The sequence below is a fragment of the Apis dorsata genome, unplaced genomic scaffold, assembly GCF_000469605.1.
Source record: "Apis dorsata unplaced genomic scaffold, Apis dorsata 1.3 scaffold_88, whole genome shotgun sequence".
Taxonomy (NCBI): Eukaryota; Metazoa; Arthropoda; class Insecta; order Hymenoptera; family Apidae; genus Apis; species Apis dorsata.
In genome coordinates, this window is record NW_006263386.1 from 351,639 (window position 1) to 368,757 (window position 17,119).

Genomic DNA, 17,119 nt, shown 5'->3' on the forward strand with positions numbered 1-17,119 from the left:
TCACGACTCGACGAAGAGGAGAAGCGAGCGAAGAGCGAGAAAGAGAGGGAGAGAGAGATCGAGTCGGCGGCGGCGGTCGGCGCCTTTTGATCTTGCCTGTAATCCCGTCGGGCCCCGCGGCCTGACTGACGTCATGAGAGGTGTCCGAGGGCCGGTACGTACGCGACGATACCGCCTAAGTGTGCGGTGTGTGCGTTGCACGCGCTTGTGGATATGTCCTTACGGGCCATACGGGGCCCGAAGGGGTGGGGGATGTAAATCTCGCGGAGTTGATGAATGACGAAACGGGACTACTTTGGCGGCACCACGAAACGGCCGATGGAGGCGCTGGTGGGGTGCTGCCTTTTTGAATTATGCCGTGGTAATTAGCAGAAGTTTTTCGTAGCAGGTGTTACCGATGGTGGACCTCGGTGTAACGACAGGCCCATTACTACGATGATTATCAATTTTTAGCGAGTCGTTAGCCTCGCTCTCTCTCTCTCCACGATTGCCTATTTCTTTTTCTCTTTTTCCACCATTGAAATTGGAAGAGAGGTTTTTTTTTTCTCAGATCGATGTTGGTAGATATTGATCTATTATTATGTCTTCTAGTGATTGTGTAAGATAGATTTTGCGAGTTATATGGAATGAATCTGATTTCGACTTATTGGATTATTTATAGTTTGTAGAATAATCTTCATCGTATATATCTCTAAATCATACTTTTGATTGAATTGACTTTTTGCTTAATTTTAATTATACAAAATACCACTTGCTAATTTTGAGTAATAAAAAACATTATTCGTTGAAAGTTAAAGTTAAATTATTTTGACTTACTAATAAAAAAATTTAATAAAATCAATGAAATTTTGTTTAATTATTTTGCAATAATTCTTGAAAAGAAACCTATAGATCAAATTCCGATTTAAATGTACAAAAGAGACTTAGAAAAGTAGTGATTAGGAAAAAAAGAATTTTGCCAGTTCGTTCCACCCTAGTAACTATGCTATTGTAGGTTTCGAATCGTTAAGTTAATCACTTGCAATATCCATCTTTTCTTATCACAGGATTGGAGAGACGGATAGCGGATAAAATATCCACGGACACGGACATAGAGTTCAACGTTTCGTCTAGGATTACTCTAAGAAATAAGACGTTATAGACGGGAAGACTTACGAGAACTCTTGCACCCCCTCGAGCAATGCGTTTGAAACAATGGTTCTTTATCGCATCCAATTACCGGAGCGCGTCGTAAACTTTATATCGCGATGTAGTAAGTCGTGGCCATTTGCTTGTTGCGGCGACAGTCGTTTTTCGTTTTAATGCAAATTTACGGTGAATATACAAATTGACGAGGACCGTGAGGGAAATTAATTAACACATGTTACAGAAACGTACGCCGGATGATTTTCGAATGGTGCTACTTGTACGAGCCTTTCCATACTCTAATTAACGGAACATCGGTTCAATTTTAATCTTTTCGCTTCTTCGAAATGAAATATCGAGTTATTAGGATATTAAATTTAATTAATCTCGAAGTTTAATTATTATTCTTTAGTTTTCTTTCGCACGAGCAAAAAAGAATTTTTTGCATTAAAGTTTTGATTGATGTAAAGCAAAAAAAAAATTAGCACATCATTTTATTAAATAAGCATTCACCTTTAATGTGCTAACTATTCCGTATCAAAATATTTGTTCTTTATTGATTCTTGGAAGTTCTTTTCTCCAGATGAAAATACTTTCAATACTTAAGAGAAGAGATGCAATAATTTACACGGAGGTAGATAGGCATGGGGACATTATATGGACATCTTAAATATGTCGTATCACAAATCAGAATATTTCAAACAAGAGAGACTATCCTATTGACTGTATACATGAAGACATATAGCAATATAATTAATAATAATTATACAACACAAAAATAATTACCTATTTGTAAGACATCTTTAAGTCTCTTAAGAAACTCGTAACGATGTCTTAACTAAAAATCTTTAAAGTTAAATTATTTTAAATGCCTTCCAAGAATCACCAGAAATCTTGCACGAGAAAAATTCCATTTTTTCCACGTTCAATTATGCGTGTTAAATAATTTTTAATATCGAATTCAAAAATTTAAGAAAATGTAATCCCGTGTGTATCTAACACATGCATTAATTCACAACCATTTCCTTTTGAAAGTCATATATAATTTCATAATTCGTAAGGTTAATACACTTTCCATCCACGCTAATTCTCACGTTTCTCAATATCAATGTGAATTCTTCATTCTCTTTCTTTTTCTTCCAGGACAAGGTCGTGTGAATCAACTTGGAGGGGTTTTCATCAATGGCCGTCCATTGCCAAATCACATTCGTTTAAAAATCGTAGAAATGGCGGCAGCCGGGGTTAGACCGTGCGTGATCTCTAGACAATTGAGAGTCTCGCATGGGTGTGTGTCGAAGATCTTGAATCGTTATCAAGAAACAGGATCGATAAGGCCCGGTGTGATAGGTGGTAGCAAACCACGAGTCGCCACGCCGGAAGTCGAGGCGAGAATCGAGGATATGAAGAGACAAAATCCTGGGATATTCAGCTGGGAGATTCGTGAGAAATTGATAAAGGTCTGTTGATAATGTCTGTATGATAAATGGATTGCAAATGTTTATGCAAATTGATCAGAAATTTATATGAATCCTACGAAAAGAAACGAAGCTCCAATTTGTCTTATTTTTTTTGTATATTAAATTATCGCATAGATATTTAAATTTTGCGTAAGCATCTGCATTGTCTAATGATATAATGGAACTTTTGGACAGGAGAAATCATAAGTAATAATGACATGTAAATATATTGAGCTGGATTAAGCAACTACAAGATAAATCACTTGCGATAAATCAAAAGTTAGCATTAATCATATAAGTAATACTAGAAGCTAGAAATTTTCAAAAAGGGGTCTTCCACTTCTGTTTTCCTCATACATTGAATTTAATAATAATATTCTTTTTGAAGATATATACTTTAATTTATATAAAACTTTAATTTTCTTATAGTAATTAAATAATATTAAATTATAAATTATAAATTTTAAAGTGTGATCATTGGAGATTGAATGAAAAATAAGAAAATAAAGTTTGATTAATTTCCATTAGTATACTAACTGGTCCAACGTGGTTCTGCCAGCAGGATGGTATCTGTGACAAAGCGTCAGCACCGTCAGTTTCCAGTATCTCGAGGCTTCTTCGTGGCCCCACGAATCAGACACGTCCCGGGGATGATCCTCGACGAAATCATTCCATCGACGGGATACTCGGTGAGTCTTCTTATCATCTTTCTCTAAAATTAAATTTTCACAAATTTATTTTCATAATTTTACCATTATACGATTTATATTGATAGAAATTCGTATCGATATTTCTAATTTTTTCGATCTCGAGTCCTTTTACCGCTTTCCATAGAATTCTTCTCAAAGAAAAAGATCGATAAGAAATGATTAACTCAGGGAAACCGATAGAGATGTTCACGATTGATACGTGCAAAACTCATCGTTTTTAGCACCGCGTAAACCAGTAGATCGACGTAAATGAAACGTTTGAGGCGAGTTGAAGCGATAAGCGTGATTACACTGCGCCTCTATATTAATCGAGTTAATGTGACCGGAACGATAAATGACACGCACGGGTATACTTATTGGTAATATTTTTGATTGGGTGAAAAAAGTAACGCGATTCGAGCAAGTTGTAATTTTTTTTCGTAATTATTACGATATACCTCTTACGTATATAAATTGCACAATAAAAACCCCTAAAGCCCAGGACGAGTGATTTTTGAAAGAACACAATTTCGAAAGAACGATTCCAATCTTGTCCATTAAAAAAAAAAAAGAAACGAATGCAAACGAACGATATAAAGTATAACGATAGAGGGTGAATAACAATCGTATAAATATTTTATACCGAATCAAAAATAGCGAAAACCACCAAAAACTTTCCCCATCCACACCGTGGATGGAGGAAATCACCGTGATGAATATCATTGGATAAATCTATTCATCGCGAAACTTTTGCTCGTTCGAAGTTTGAATAGTTTCGAAGGGAGGAGGGGAGGGGAGGGGGAGGCAGGAAGAGATTATTAACAGGAATATAGGTCCGGCCGGCGGACGTAAAGGGAGTTCCTTCCTTTTTTATTTATTGGCGCGGTGAACCTCACGAAGAAATATTAGGCGTCCCGTGGCGCGTAGATGTGTCGAGTTTATTACCTTGTCGGGAAGATTTAGTTTTGATTAGATGTACGCCTGGAATTGCAACCCCGATGCAAGAACCCCTTGGAACCTCTCTACCTGTTGATCGGTTCGCGCCATCCCGTAACAAACGAACAAATCTTCATTTTCGTCCCTGAAATTACGTTGTACAACAAGTCTCGTAGTTTGGAAATGGAATCTGGAATAAGGTGTCTTCTAAGTGAAATGTTGCATGATTTAGCGAAGTTTGTATTCTCACGATCATATTTTCCTTGGAATAAAATTATAGGAGGTATAATGGGCCGGCTACAATTGCGCTTCCTTATTAAGGAATAATCTCGGTGTGTATTCCTCATCAGGCGAATCAATTCTTCTCTTGCGTTGTGCTGGATAATCCGCGCCTCATGGATTAAATTAATTTGTCGATGCTAATGATAATTGTGATATTTTCAATTTGAATGGTTGATAATGGAATCGATAATGCAAACACAGTTTCTTTTTTTTCTTTCTTTCTTTTTTTTTTGATAAAGATATTCGTCTCTGAAGTTCGAAAAAATCAAAAAGTAATTATGATGTTTAAAAAAACATCAAGTAAACTAATAAATCGTATGTTTTATCGTTTACACTTGGCAGAAACAATCATATTTTTTTTTCATTGAGATAAAGATTTATCGACTCAATAATCATTATTAATTACATAAAATACTTTCATCGATTATTTCTTTTCCTTAATCCTTAATTCTTAATAATTATTTTCGTTATTAAACTTATTACAAGTGTATATAATATCTGCCTCTATCTCTTCTCGCAATCGTTTCCATGATTCAAATGCCTTTTAAACGGAATCATGTATGCAAACTCTCGACCCGAGCACTTTTTTAACTCGTCGTCCTCGTTAGAAACGAAACGAAGTTAATACAAAACCGAAAGCTAAAAAAGAAAAAAAGAAAAAAAAAAAAGGAAGAAGGTGGCGGGCGCGCAAAAAACCGCGCCAGAAGAGAAGGTAAAAAGGTAGAAGGTCGGGCGGGAGAGCGCAGGAGCGGAAGGAGAGGACACGAGGTGGAAGAACGCGTACACACGCGGCGTGTGGTCTCTCGTGCTCCGTATCCGGCTGCCTCTAATCTTACAAACCGCCAACACCATGGCAAGCCTGCCGTTTTCTTTCGAGGAACAACGGGGCTCGGCCTCTATTGATTTAGACGTTCCGCTGATCTTGGTAGTCGGGCGAAACTGTCAGGGATAATGATAATAACTGTCCATCTCGACCAGTAATTGTTTACATGGTTTTTTGGACGATTCACCCTTTGCGGTTCCCTTGTCTGTGCATTGTGCATTGTCTGACAGTCGGTTGTCGTAAATCTCGTAACGATATTTCTTTCGTATACGAATGGACGAATTTTGAAACGTGTGACGAGAATTTTGGTTCTTTCTTCGTTTGTTTAACGAAAATGAATCGATTAATGGATTGGTATTAATTGATTTCGTGGAATGTTATGCAATTTTAGAGTAGATTTTCTTTTTTATGATTATTATGACGTATAAATTCATAATTTTCGATTGATCAAACAGATTTTTGATTATGAATTTTGAAAATGAATACGTATATAACATAATCTAGATTATTAATTTCTAATTAGATCATGATTATATCGTGATAAATAATTGAATTTTATATAGCAATAAAGAAACATTTCAAAAAATGCATATAATTCGATCTTGTTGTTCATATGACGAGAATTTTAATCAATGATAAAAAAGAATGATGCGAACAGATTGGGCAAACAATGAAGCGCGAACAATCAAGACGTTTTCTGTTATTTGTCGAACGAAACCGCGATATAGGCGAGCGTTGACTGGTTGTGGAAAGCGTGAAGGCTTCGAGAAATGGTTAGATGTTCTGCTCAAACCGTCACGAGGATTTACGGCCGCGGCGAGGTCTTTAATCTCGAAGAAACCGCCGTGCACTTCGCGGCGTTCAACTTCATGAATTCGAGCTGACGTTCGCGCAGGTGCTATTGATTTAGACGTTCGTTCCCGTCGATCGATCGACTTAATTCAGGAATCGACGCATAAATTGCCTATGCGGAGTCAAGAGGGAATTATTACGCAAAAATGCGGGTATAATCAACGATAAATTCTAATCATGACTTAAAGAAATTTCGGTTTTGAGTATTTCTGTATTTTTATCTTTAAGAGAGAATTATTTGAAAGTTTATCAATTTTATTGACATCGTTTCTAATTGGATATTAAATTACGTCAACTCTTTAAGATAAATATACACAGAATATAAATTAGAATAATAAATTCTTCTATCTTGCAAATTTCATTTTTATCACATATTCAATTTATCGAACTATAATATCTTTAAATTCAATTAATTATAGAATATAATTATATAACAGGCTAAAAAATTAAAATATTTATATGGATTAAATTCAAATTTCCAACGATCTTAAACTTCTCTTTCCTTTCTTTCCTTTCCTTTCAATCACGTGTGGCGAAAAGAATTTTTACCCCTAAGTTTTCTAACCTAACCTAACCTGCTCCAAACCAAGGAGCACAGAGGAAGACGAAGAAATTAACGTCAGAGCAGGCGCGTTCGCAATTACGTTGTCGTAAAACTCAAACTCGATTGGATGGACGAAAGAAGAAGAGATTTCCGGTACGGTGCCCGCGTTGCCAAGAGACAAGGCAACGGATCCCCGTGTTGGACAGGCTTTCGTTTAGCTCGGGTGGGACGGGACATGTCAAAGAACTTAATTTCTTCGCGGCGGACCCTAATTTCTCCGGTGTTTTAGTTTAGTATAGGTTCGGCTGGCACGGCTGTAATCAGGAGGGCCTTAATGGTGGGTTGCAGAGTCCGGCGTGTGAACTGTGGGCGTGAACGACTCGCTTCCTATCTTCGGTATCTGACGTGCAGCACGTGCTGGGACTGGGAGACCATCTTACCGCTATTAAGAAGCGTGCTCCGTAACATCTATCCACGATATCTCTTCGACCTTACCTTACTTGTCGATTCCCCTCGTCGATAAGAGATACGTTCTTCGATACACGGACGTTTGTTCCGTGGAATTTCCAATTCCTCCTTTCCACACTCGCGCGGGCGAAGGAAACGCACAGCCGGTTTCTATAATTAATTTCGCTTGGACGGGGGCGGCCGAATAATAACGCGGGAACGATTTGTTTATTGTCGTCGCGAAAGATGTAAAGTTTATATACATCTGTCGAGTGCGCTCATTTGAGAAGTTTTTTTTTCCCCCTCCTCGATGAGTCAATCCTTTAAAGTATTCTCGGATATTGTGCGTTCGGTTTGAAAAGCTTTTCAAGAGTTTTAAATAGAAAGCTTTATGGAATTGTTTTATTCTAGATATTGGATTTTTTCGTACATAAGGTTTTAATATATGTAATATAATGTTCGTTATATATACTGTTTTTCAGGTGGAAGTAGCGGTGACGATTCGGATACAGAGAGTGAACCGGGGATAGCTTTGAAGAGGAAGCAACGTAGAAGCAGGACTACGTTCACCGGTGAACAATTGGAACAACTCGAAGCAGCTTTTCATCGAACGCAATATCCCGATGTGTACACCAGGGAAGAATTGGCGCAAAAGTAATTATATTTTTTTGCATTTTAAAATGTAAACGTCGAACAAGAGAATTTCTTAGAGATTTAATAAAAAAAAAAGGGGATGGGGGGAAGAGAGAGGAAAGATAAGAATGCAAAATATATTTGTCCAATTTGTTTCCTTTAACAATTTAATAAATTTAATTAATTTAATAAAGTGATTAATCCAGAATCTCGATCTTATTGTTATTTCCAGAACAAATTTGACCGAAGCACGTGTTCAAGTGTGGTTCAGCAACAGGCGAGCCAGGCTTCGCAAACAATTGAACAGTCAACAATTAAACGCTTTCAACACAATGAGCTTGCAATCCTTTCAAACACAGCACTACGGTAGCAGTGCTGAAAGTTATCAGAGCTATGGGCAAGCATCGGTGGCTGCGGCCGCAGCAACCACGGCTGGCTATCCTCAGCATTACAACTATAGCGAGAATTACTATGCTGCTCAGCAACAGTGGCCAAGACCGACTGCCGAGAATTATGGGTAAGTTAATATTTATCAAAGATTTTTATCAAAGATCAAAACGAGGCTGAAATCCTGCCAACTTGAATTCTCATTGAATCAATCATTTATGTAATCATTCATCCTGTGATTTAGTGTAGTTTGCTCGAAATAATTTCTATATTCAATCAAAATAATCACGCGATTTTCTAGATGGAAACGAATCTTAATTCTACCATTTTTTTTTTTTTTTTTGTTAAACATGTGAATTCAAATTAAAAATTTTTGAATAATCATCGATGAGAGGATACAATTTATGTATTATTAAATTTTCTAATTTCAAAAATATCGATTTCAAACTTTTTTTAATTCGCGAATAACTTTAATAAGAGATCCTGATTTCGTGAAATTTCGCGTCATTCCGCTAATTCTCATTTTGCAAAACTTAAAAGCTAAAGAGGAAGAAGGACCCCCCACGAGGTCCACTATCGAAGCAAAGTACACGTTGTCGGGGTAAAGATACATTATCCCGGACGTTTAAAACTGGCGGAGGGGAAAGCGTAGCAGAAAAAAGGGAAGAAATCCGGGAGAAAGAGCGGAGCAGCTTGTGCTCACGGGGTGTTTCGAACAATTAATTCAGCCATTGTGGCGTAATAACAGGTTGGCGAAATGCTCGCCTGCTGCAGCGTGCTGTTACACGCCGAGTGCAGAGGCCAATTCGCTGCAACGCAGACCGCAAACGACGAAAGTCTTAGGAGAAGTAGTGAGAAATTGAAAGTGGAATCTGGGAAATAGAGAGAAACGAAAATTGAACTGAGCGATTGCTTTTTAATTTCTTTTTTTTTTGTTAAATTTTAGAGAATCGACGAATTATCTTTTCGCATATCGCGATTTAAATGCATTTCATTAAAGAATTAATGAAAAATTTCGAAATCTTTATGAGCATGTGTAATAATTTATTACGATAATAGAAACCTTAAGAAAAATTTCAATTGAATATATATAAATTAGATTTTAAGTTAAAATTGTCATCATTTAATTTTTATCAAATTAATCTGTTTAAAATAAATTGAAACGAATATAAAAATATTATAATTAATCACTGAGCTATATTACCATCATTTCTTTTTTTTCTATTTTATTTTTCATTAAAGAAATACTCTACATATTATCATATTAATTTTTATAATGCCAATATATTTCTGTTTATTATACATAACTGTTTATTACAATAATTTTCATTTTCGTTCCCCATTTGATCGCGATACGTATTGAAGAAATATCTCTACAAAAAAATTTCATCGAATTCCATTTCTTTCCAACTATGCGAATTTTAAGTCTTCTCAACGAATCCCGAAAGAGATATATCTCTCCAGAAAAAGCAGGAAAAAGCAGCGAGGATAAAGAGAAAGCTTGAAAAGATGGAACAGGTGAGACGAAAGAGTAAAAAAGAAGAAAGAAAGGAGAAAAAGAGAGAGAAAGAGAGAGAGCCGTTTGGTCGGCGCGATGAGGCAGTCGAGACCCCACCAACACGTTTTCTGTGTGGTCCTCAATTATGTTGCTTCTTCGGCCCCCGTAATGAAACGCTACCGGCTAATAATCCAACGCGGGTCTTGATCTTCGCCGATGATCCAGCTTTAACCGGGGAGGAGACTTCGTGGCCTTCTCCTTCACCCCGGAAGCGGAATACGACCTCGACCGCCACGGATTTTCGGTTGCTACAAATTCTTTCATTACAACGAACGTTTCTCATCCATTTTATCGGCTCCTCGATACTTGCACAGGCATGAAAATCTCATTGGGCGAGATTGCGCCACGCGATTCGACTCGGACGATATTACCGTCGTTTGAATTTCGCGGCGAGGCGCGGCGCGCTTAACGCGCATGCGTTTTATGGATTCCGTTCTTACGCGCGCAATAATCACCAGCGGGTTTTTTTTACGATAAATTTGATCGTCGTTGTTGTGTCGTGTCGGTGGGATTGAAGGTATAAGTGGGAAATTTTGGTGGTTAATTTACCGATTGGAAAAAGATTGGAAGGGATTTTTATGCGACAATGATGTGGGATGAAATTCTGGCGAAATTTAAAGGAAATTGGGATGTTTAAAGAGCGAAAGAACGGCGAGGCATGAAATGAATATTAATCGTGTAAGAGGTTTCGGGGAGATTCGGGAAAAAAAGGAAAAGGAAATGATGTGGTCCCTGGTCGTCGAATTAGGACCACTTAAAATTTTCGAGATTTTTTATTTTTTTATCTTTTTTTTTTAAGGAAAGGTATAAGTGAGTTTTGATAGCGAAGGTATTGATTTGGTAAGATATTAATAATTGAAGTTTCGCTTTTTTATTTAATTTCGTTTAAATAAATGAGATATTTCATTTCATAACAATGGAAAATTCTATTTTATATACTATAATAAACTTCTATTCAACTTGTAACACGAATTACATTTCTATGATAATTTACATATACCAGAATTTACAATTTGCCAGAGTTATTAATGGCTAAATGAGATAAATTTATATATAATTAATCACCAAGTATTAAATTCAAAGATACCAATAAATTAATTATTACAAAGAAATGTTAAATTATATACTCATTACAAATAAATAATTTCACGTTTATCGTAACACGAATAAATCAACTTGTGAAAATAATCCATTTCTCAAATAAGTTCATTTTTCATTCCATTCGAGAGTAGATATTAATTATTTTTATTTCACAAATAAAAATGTTCAATCCTTGGAAAAGAAATATTCGAGATAATTATTGCTCTCTGATAACCAGCCTTGATTCAACTCACCAGTATAAATATCCCATATTCCTCCTCCGATCAAAAACCTCCCCACCCCCCTTAAGAAACCTCCCTTAATTTCACCAATCGTCGATTATAAATTATTCATTCCCGCTAAGCCTCGTCGGAATTCATTAACACTTCCATAGAAATAAACATGATTTGTGGGATGATGGTTGGCCAAGGGGAAAATAGATTCGTAGACCGGGGCACGGGGACAGTCGATAAATCCTCGAGCTTCCGCCACACCACGATGCCAAGAAGGAAGGTTTCGAAGAAGGAATTAAGGGAGGACGAGAAAGGACGGGGGAAAGGAAAAAAAAGAAAGAGGTACGCGGAGAGGGGGTGCACGAGGATAAGGGAGGATGAGGGAGGAGGAGAGAGAGAAAGAAAGAGGAGAGGAATTAAATGGTTCCAACATCGGCACGCTTTAGGGGTCCTTAACCGGTGCTGCTGTGCCGAAACGGTCAAAAGGGCCGCTACTCCGTTTTGAAATCGGTTGTTGGCAGCCTCGACACGCCCTAAACGATTCGTACTCCGCGTATACGTGTGCGAGCGTGAAGCTTGTGCCCGCTCGGTATCGGTTTGCAAACGAGCAGCGAGGTTTGATTGCACTGCGAAACGAGGGAGAAGTGGCCGCGGCGGTTACTTTGAAACGTCGCGAGAAACGAAAAGAGAATTTCATCCTGAGGTTATGCGCGGCCAGAACTGCACCGCGTTTTTAATACTTTGATACGGTTGCCCCCTGCTCCCTGCTCGAACGTGGCCTCGTCTCGTCGTCGTAGTTGCTTTACATTCGGTGTAAAACGCTTGTTTTCCGCATCGGTGATCTCTCGATGAATCGACCTCGTCCAAACTGATTCGAGAGAGTCATCGTCCAGACGATTCTTTTAATACGACGATGCAAGGTGTATTACAAAGAAAAAGAATTGAAGATGGTTGAAATGAAATTATGTAGTTTGAGGATTTGTTATATTATTAATCGATTATGCAAATATTTTTATTATATCTTTATTTAACCGTTTAATTTAACTTTAACAATTTTTATATTTCTTCCTTTTTCGTAACAGAATAATAGAATTGACTCTACCTCTGTTTATCCTTAAACGAACCCAATGAAATTGCATACCTCCTCTTTTCTTGTTGCAGATTGTTCAACGCGTCTCACTACGGTAGCAGCAATCTGGCTTCCAATTTAACTTCCAGCAACTTGAATTTGGGCAGCCTGAGCGGCAGCGTCAGCCCCACGGCGTCGAATATGAGCGCGTGTATGGTTCAGGGCGCGTCCTCGGGGGTGCCTACCCCTGCAGCGATAAACCATCACGTGACGCCTCACAGTCCCAGCGAGGCGAAGAGTGGTTATCCCTATTTGGGTGGTATAGAGTCCCAAGTCTGTGGCAGAGTTCACTGAACCGTGGACTTAAAAAGATGGCGGAGGGGGAAAGGCGAGATCGATATTTAATCTAGGTTAAAGTGTTTTTCAAACTTTTTCGAGTTGCGATATTCCTTTGTCAATATTTATGAGTAATTTGTGACTCTTTTCTCTTGTGGTATAAGGTAAGGAAAATTTGAAAAATTAACAAAGATTTCGATTAATGTCAATGATATGACTAACAGCATTATTGTCTTTGGGTTAACAAAAAATTTATATAGCAAGGGGATGATGAGCTTGACACTTTCTGTGGAATATGACAATATAAATAATTATATTGATATGAAGAAGTGCTAAAAATTATTAATTAATTAAGAATCAGAACAATGATTTTTCTGAAAGACAAGTTGAAAACCATTGATTTAATTCTGTTTTATTTATAATTCTATGAAGATTATGATCGCGATATTTATGAGATACTCTCGAATATTATTTAAAAAAAATTGAGATATTTTAAGAAATAATTTTTAAAATCAAAATCTTATTTTGAAGAAAAATAAGAGAAATTATTTATGATTTTTCTATGAAACGATGGATAAATAAAGTAGATGTACTTTATTCATTTACTGTTATTTATAAATGAAGAAATATAATTTTATCAGATCTCACAAGATCTCACAAGTATTGCAATCCTTTTAAAATTGAAGCAATAAAACACCATGAAAAAAGAAATAATAATTAATGCTTCTTTGAAATGGTGGTATAAAGAGCTATCTATTATCATAGAGTGATATAAATATTATATTTATAAATTGTTTCTGGAGAAATTGAAAAGCTCCTTTTTTTAAAGTTATAAAATTTTTAAAGTTATAATTTTAAAGCTGCCATGAGATGCAAATATGTGTATATAGCATGAATATTTCATTGTATATCTATTGTAAGTTTTTATCGTTTCTTTTTTTTTTTTTTTCTTGTAGAGATGAAGCGTATGTATAATTTCTGTTAATTATATTTTAAGGTATCTTAATTTCTTTTAGATCCTTAAAGTTATTGTTTTCTTCGGAAGAAGAATTTTAAAACGTTAATTTTTGGAGGCTTGTATTTATTCATTAATACTCGAATGTTATGAATGATAGAAAGTCATTCATATTATTTTTTGGCGTTAATAAAATACTTAAGAAGATTATGCCTTAATATTACATTTTTAAATATGTATATTAACAATTGTGCTTTAAATTGTTTTTTTTTTTGCGAAATCATTAAAAATATAGTTGTTTAATGAACTGGTTATTAAGAAGTCATAAAATTTGTTGATAATTATTATTGTTGTTAAATAAGGTTCACGTATATTCATTATTCTGTACAGTTTAAATCATATTTCATTAATTAACATGTGCATATTTAAGTATCCCTATTATATGATTAATAAATCTATGCCCAATGACACTAACAATTATCCTAAAGAGTTATTAACATTTATGTAACCATATTGCTGTCCACGGATTTGAAGAAAGAAAAAAAAAAAAAAGAAAAATTCCTAATGGAAGGAATTTACATTACACTTTCTACATGTTAAGCCATCATTATAAAAAAAATTAAATTATCATACAAATTTTGTTTGACATTTGACAGCATTGATACGAACTATTATTGAACTATTACTTAAATAGTTGTAAATAAACTGCTTATAAAAAATCGAAAAGATTTTCGAAACTGAGACGATGAGAAAAACATTGCGTATATTATGCAATAAAATATTGTTATAATTCCATACATTTCTAAATTTTGTATTTTTAGATTTTATTTTGTATAGTTAAAAATTGTGGTAATTGGTAATTAATCGAGTCACTACGAGGTGCCTTAAAATTGCCTTTTCTCTCTTTGAAAAAATTGAGAATGGTCAAAAACTGATTAAATTTGTTTTTTAATAAGATAAAGTATTTTAAAAGATGGTCAAATATCTATTGAAAACGATTATTATTGAATAGTACGACTTTATCGATTAGATGATTTAATTGGCCAGTTAATTGCCGTTATTATGTACGAAGACGACTTTATTCGATGCACATAATATTCTTGTACTCATTAATTATAATTGCCAATATATAATTCATTGTTGCAAAATAAAAGAACATTTAAAAGGAATTGTTGATTCATTATTTTATTACTTTCACTTTGTTGATACTATTATCCTTATCCTGATTCCTCTATTCAATTCTCTAATATGTAATATAGACTTACGTCATTATTTCAAAGTTGCGACAAATCATATATTATTAAATATTTTATATTCACCAGATATTTAACATTTTCTTGTGCTTGTGATTCACTCTTAAAAAACAAAATAGATTTATTTACCTTACTCTACTGCATTTTTACGTAATCGTGAGAAAGAAGGAGAATCTTTCCAATCCCTATACAAGAACGCACAGAGAAAATTAAAATTTTCAAATGTGATAGCTTATCAATAAATGTAATAAAGGAAAAAAGAAATACGGTTGTTATTAACAATTTTTAAGTTATCATGGCAACAAATCCGTTCACAAATCGTATCAAAAACTTGGAATAAGCAAAATGTTCTATTCTTCTTAATTTTATTCACCATAGCGTAGGTGTAGCCATTAAATTACATTTAATAAAACGACCTGCCCCCGATTGGTCCCGATTCGGTCGTCCAGGCCAATTGTTGATCAACTCTCGGTATAGCCAGAGACACTAGCTTTCGGCAATGGAATACTTCTCCCTGCAGAAGGAGAGCCGACAATCGAGAGTTCCAGCGACAACGAGCAATCAGCCTGCCGTATATCTGTTGCTCCTGTCGCCACGCATTTGTGGCCCATTGTGCAGTCGAAGTAGGTGGTCGGCCTTCCCACTTTTTGCCTCGTTTGTACAAAGGTAACGTGGCAGAACTATTCGCTCGATTCTTCTTAACTTTCGACCTGGAACGACACGCTTGCAGATCTGTTAATTTTATCGATACGTTTGTTTCTTGGGGTAATCTTTTTTTGTACGTGTTTTCTTTCGATTGAAAATTTGATTAGTAGTCGTCTATTAGATTCTAAGAGCTATTTGACATGAATTTTTCTTTTCATATATGTCTATTATATGTAATTTTTTTTTTTATATGACATTTTTTCGCAGAGAAAATAAATATTTTAATTGTTCCAATGCACAAGATATGCATGTAAGAACATTGATGTTGTAAATTTATTAAGACAATTTTTTAAGATAAATGAAATTTTTCTCGCTTATATTTTATACAAATTTCGGCTTTGAAATATAATGGAGATATTTGAGAATTAATAAATCACGTTATAAGATATAGAAATTTCCATTTTTGAATTCTCACGCTCGACTTAAAACGAGCCCTCGCCGACGAGAACTTTCCCCCGCCCTTGACCTACCGCATTACATCCGAGGTAGATGAAAGAATTTTGGAGCAACAGATTGGCCAACGGAACATCGGCCACGATTGCCAATGGGGGTGAGAACGCAGAGACACAAAGGGGCCGCCGGCTAAGCAACCCTATGGCACACCCAAAGGGGATGGAGTATGGGGCGGGGACCATTCAATGGCGAATCACGATTCGAATGAAAAGCTGTATGTGGGGTCTGAGAAAGCTCAAATTCTAATTCACAAACGTGTACGATTCTGTCCAGAAGTTTTAATATTTTCAATAAAATTTATATAGTTTATTGACAAATAGCTTCATTCTTGGAGAACAATTTTCAATTTTAAAATTGCAATAATTAATATATCATATGATATTATTGTTTCGTTTTGTTTTATATTGCAATATGTATAGATTTATATGTATTTAATTCGATTAATTTTGTTAAAAGTTGCAAACAATATATTAAATTACATTATTTGATATTTTTCTATACAATAATTCAAGAATATTTTTTCGGCATTTTTATAAAAAGCGTTATTTATTTCCCCTGCAGTGAGTTTTTCGTCGCAGTAACCAAGACAGATGTACCGGTAACGGCAAAGCTGATAGGTGTGACGACCTCCCAGGTTTAAGCCGCACCCTCACGACGGAAAACTAGGGGCGGTGTCATCGCCAATCCTCTGCGCTCGCATGCGTTCTACTATTTCGCTTCATCTACCGTCGCGATATTTTTATATTCACGCTTTCAAAAATTCTAAAAAAAAAAAAAAAAATCTAAAATTTTTATTTAGTATTTAAACCGACTATCTATCATTCTTAACAAAAATCATTATATAACAAAGAAATTTTTCTTTTATCAAAAAATGAATCTCTCTTCACCTCAATTCCAATCGTTATTTCATCGAAATCGAAAAACAAAGTATCGTTCAAAATCGAAACATTTATCAATATTATTATTTCAACAAAAATAATTTTCCTTTTCTGTTTATTAATTCCTAATTCCATCGAAAATAAAATAAAATAAAATAAAACAAACTCTTCCATCTCCTTCATGTATCTAGTCACCTAAGTATCTATTATTCACCATCGATATGGTATCGCGAGCGTGGTCGAGCGTTACGAAGCGGTGTCCCCTGCACGAAGAAGGGAGGGGGGGAAAAAAAAGGTTCGGGCACAAATCATCGTCGGCTTAAGGAGACGTGGAAGCGGGCATAAAACGGGCGCAGCGAAAAACACACAAAACCAGTTCACGCGGACACCATGGCTGCTCCCCTTAATAGCAGCCGCGGCTCCC

The 17,119-nt window shown here is 35.7% G+C and overlaps 1 protein-coding gene across 2 annotated transcripts in view; it reads left to right on the plus strand.

Annotated features, from left to right (window-relative positions):
* Positions 1-12,766, plus strand: part of LOC102671018 (protein gooseberry-like) — a 21,830-nt gene extending 9,064 nt beyond the window's left edge. Inside the window, exons 2-6 of one of the 2 annotated variants that reach the window (XM_006611429.2) lie at positions 2,269-2,582; positions 3,142-3,271; positions 7,638-7,809; positions 8,021-8,305; positions 12,208-12,766. In XM_006611429.2, the coding sequence (XP_006611492.1) occupies positions 2,269-2,582; positions 3,142-3,271; positions 7,638-7,809; positions 8,021-8,305; positions 12,208-12,469 (1,163 nt within the window). In that variant the 3' untranslated portion in view covers positions 12,470-12,766. The remainder of the gene's footprint in view (positions 1-2,268; positions 2,583-3,141; positions 3,272-7,637; positions 7,810-8,020; positions 8,306-12,207) is intronic. The other variant, XM_006611430.2, reaches the window with a different exon arrangement.
* Positions 12,767-17,119: the final 4,353 nt, after the last annotated feature.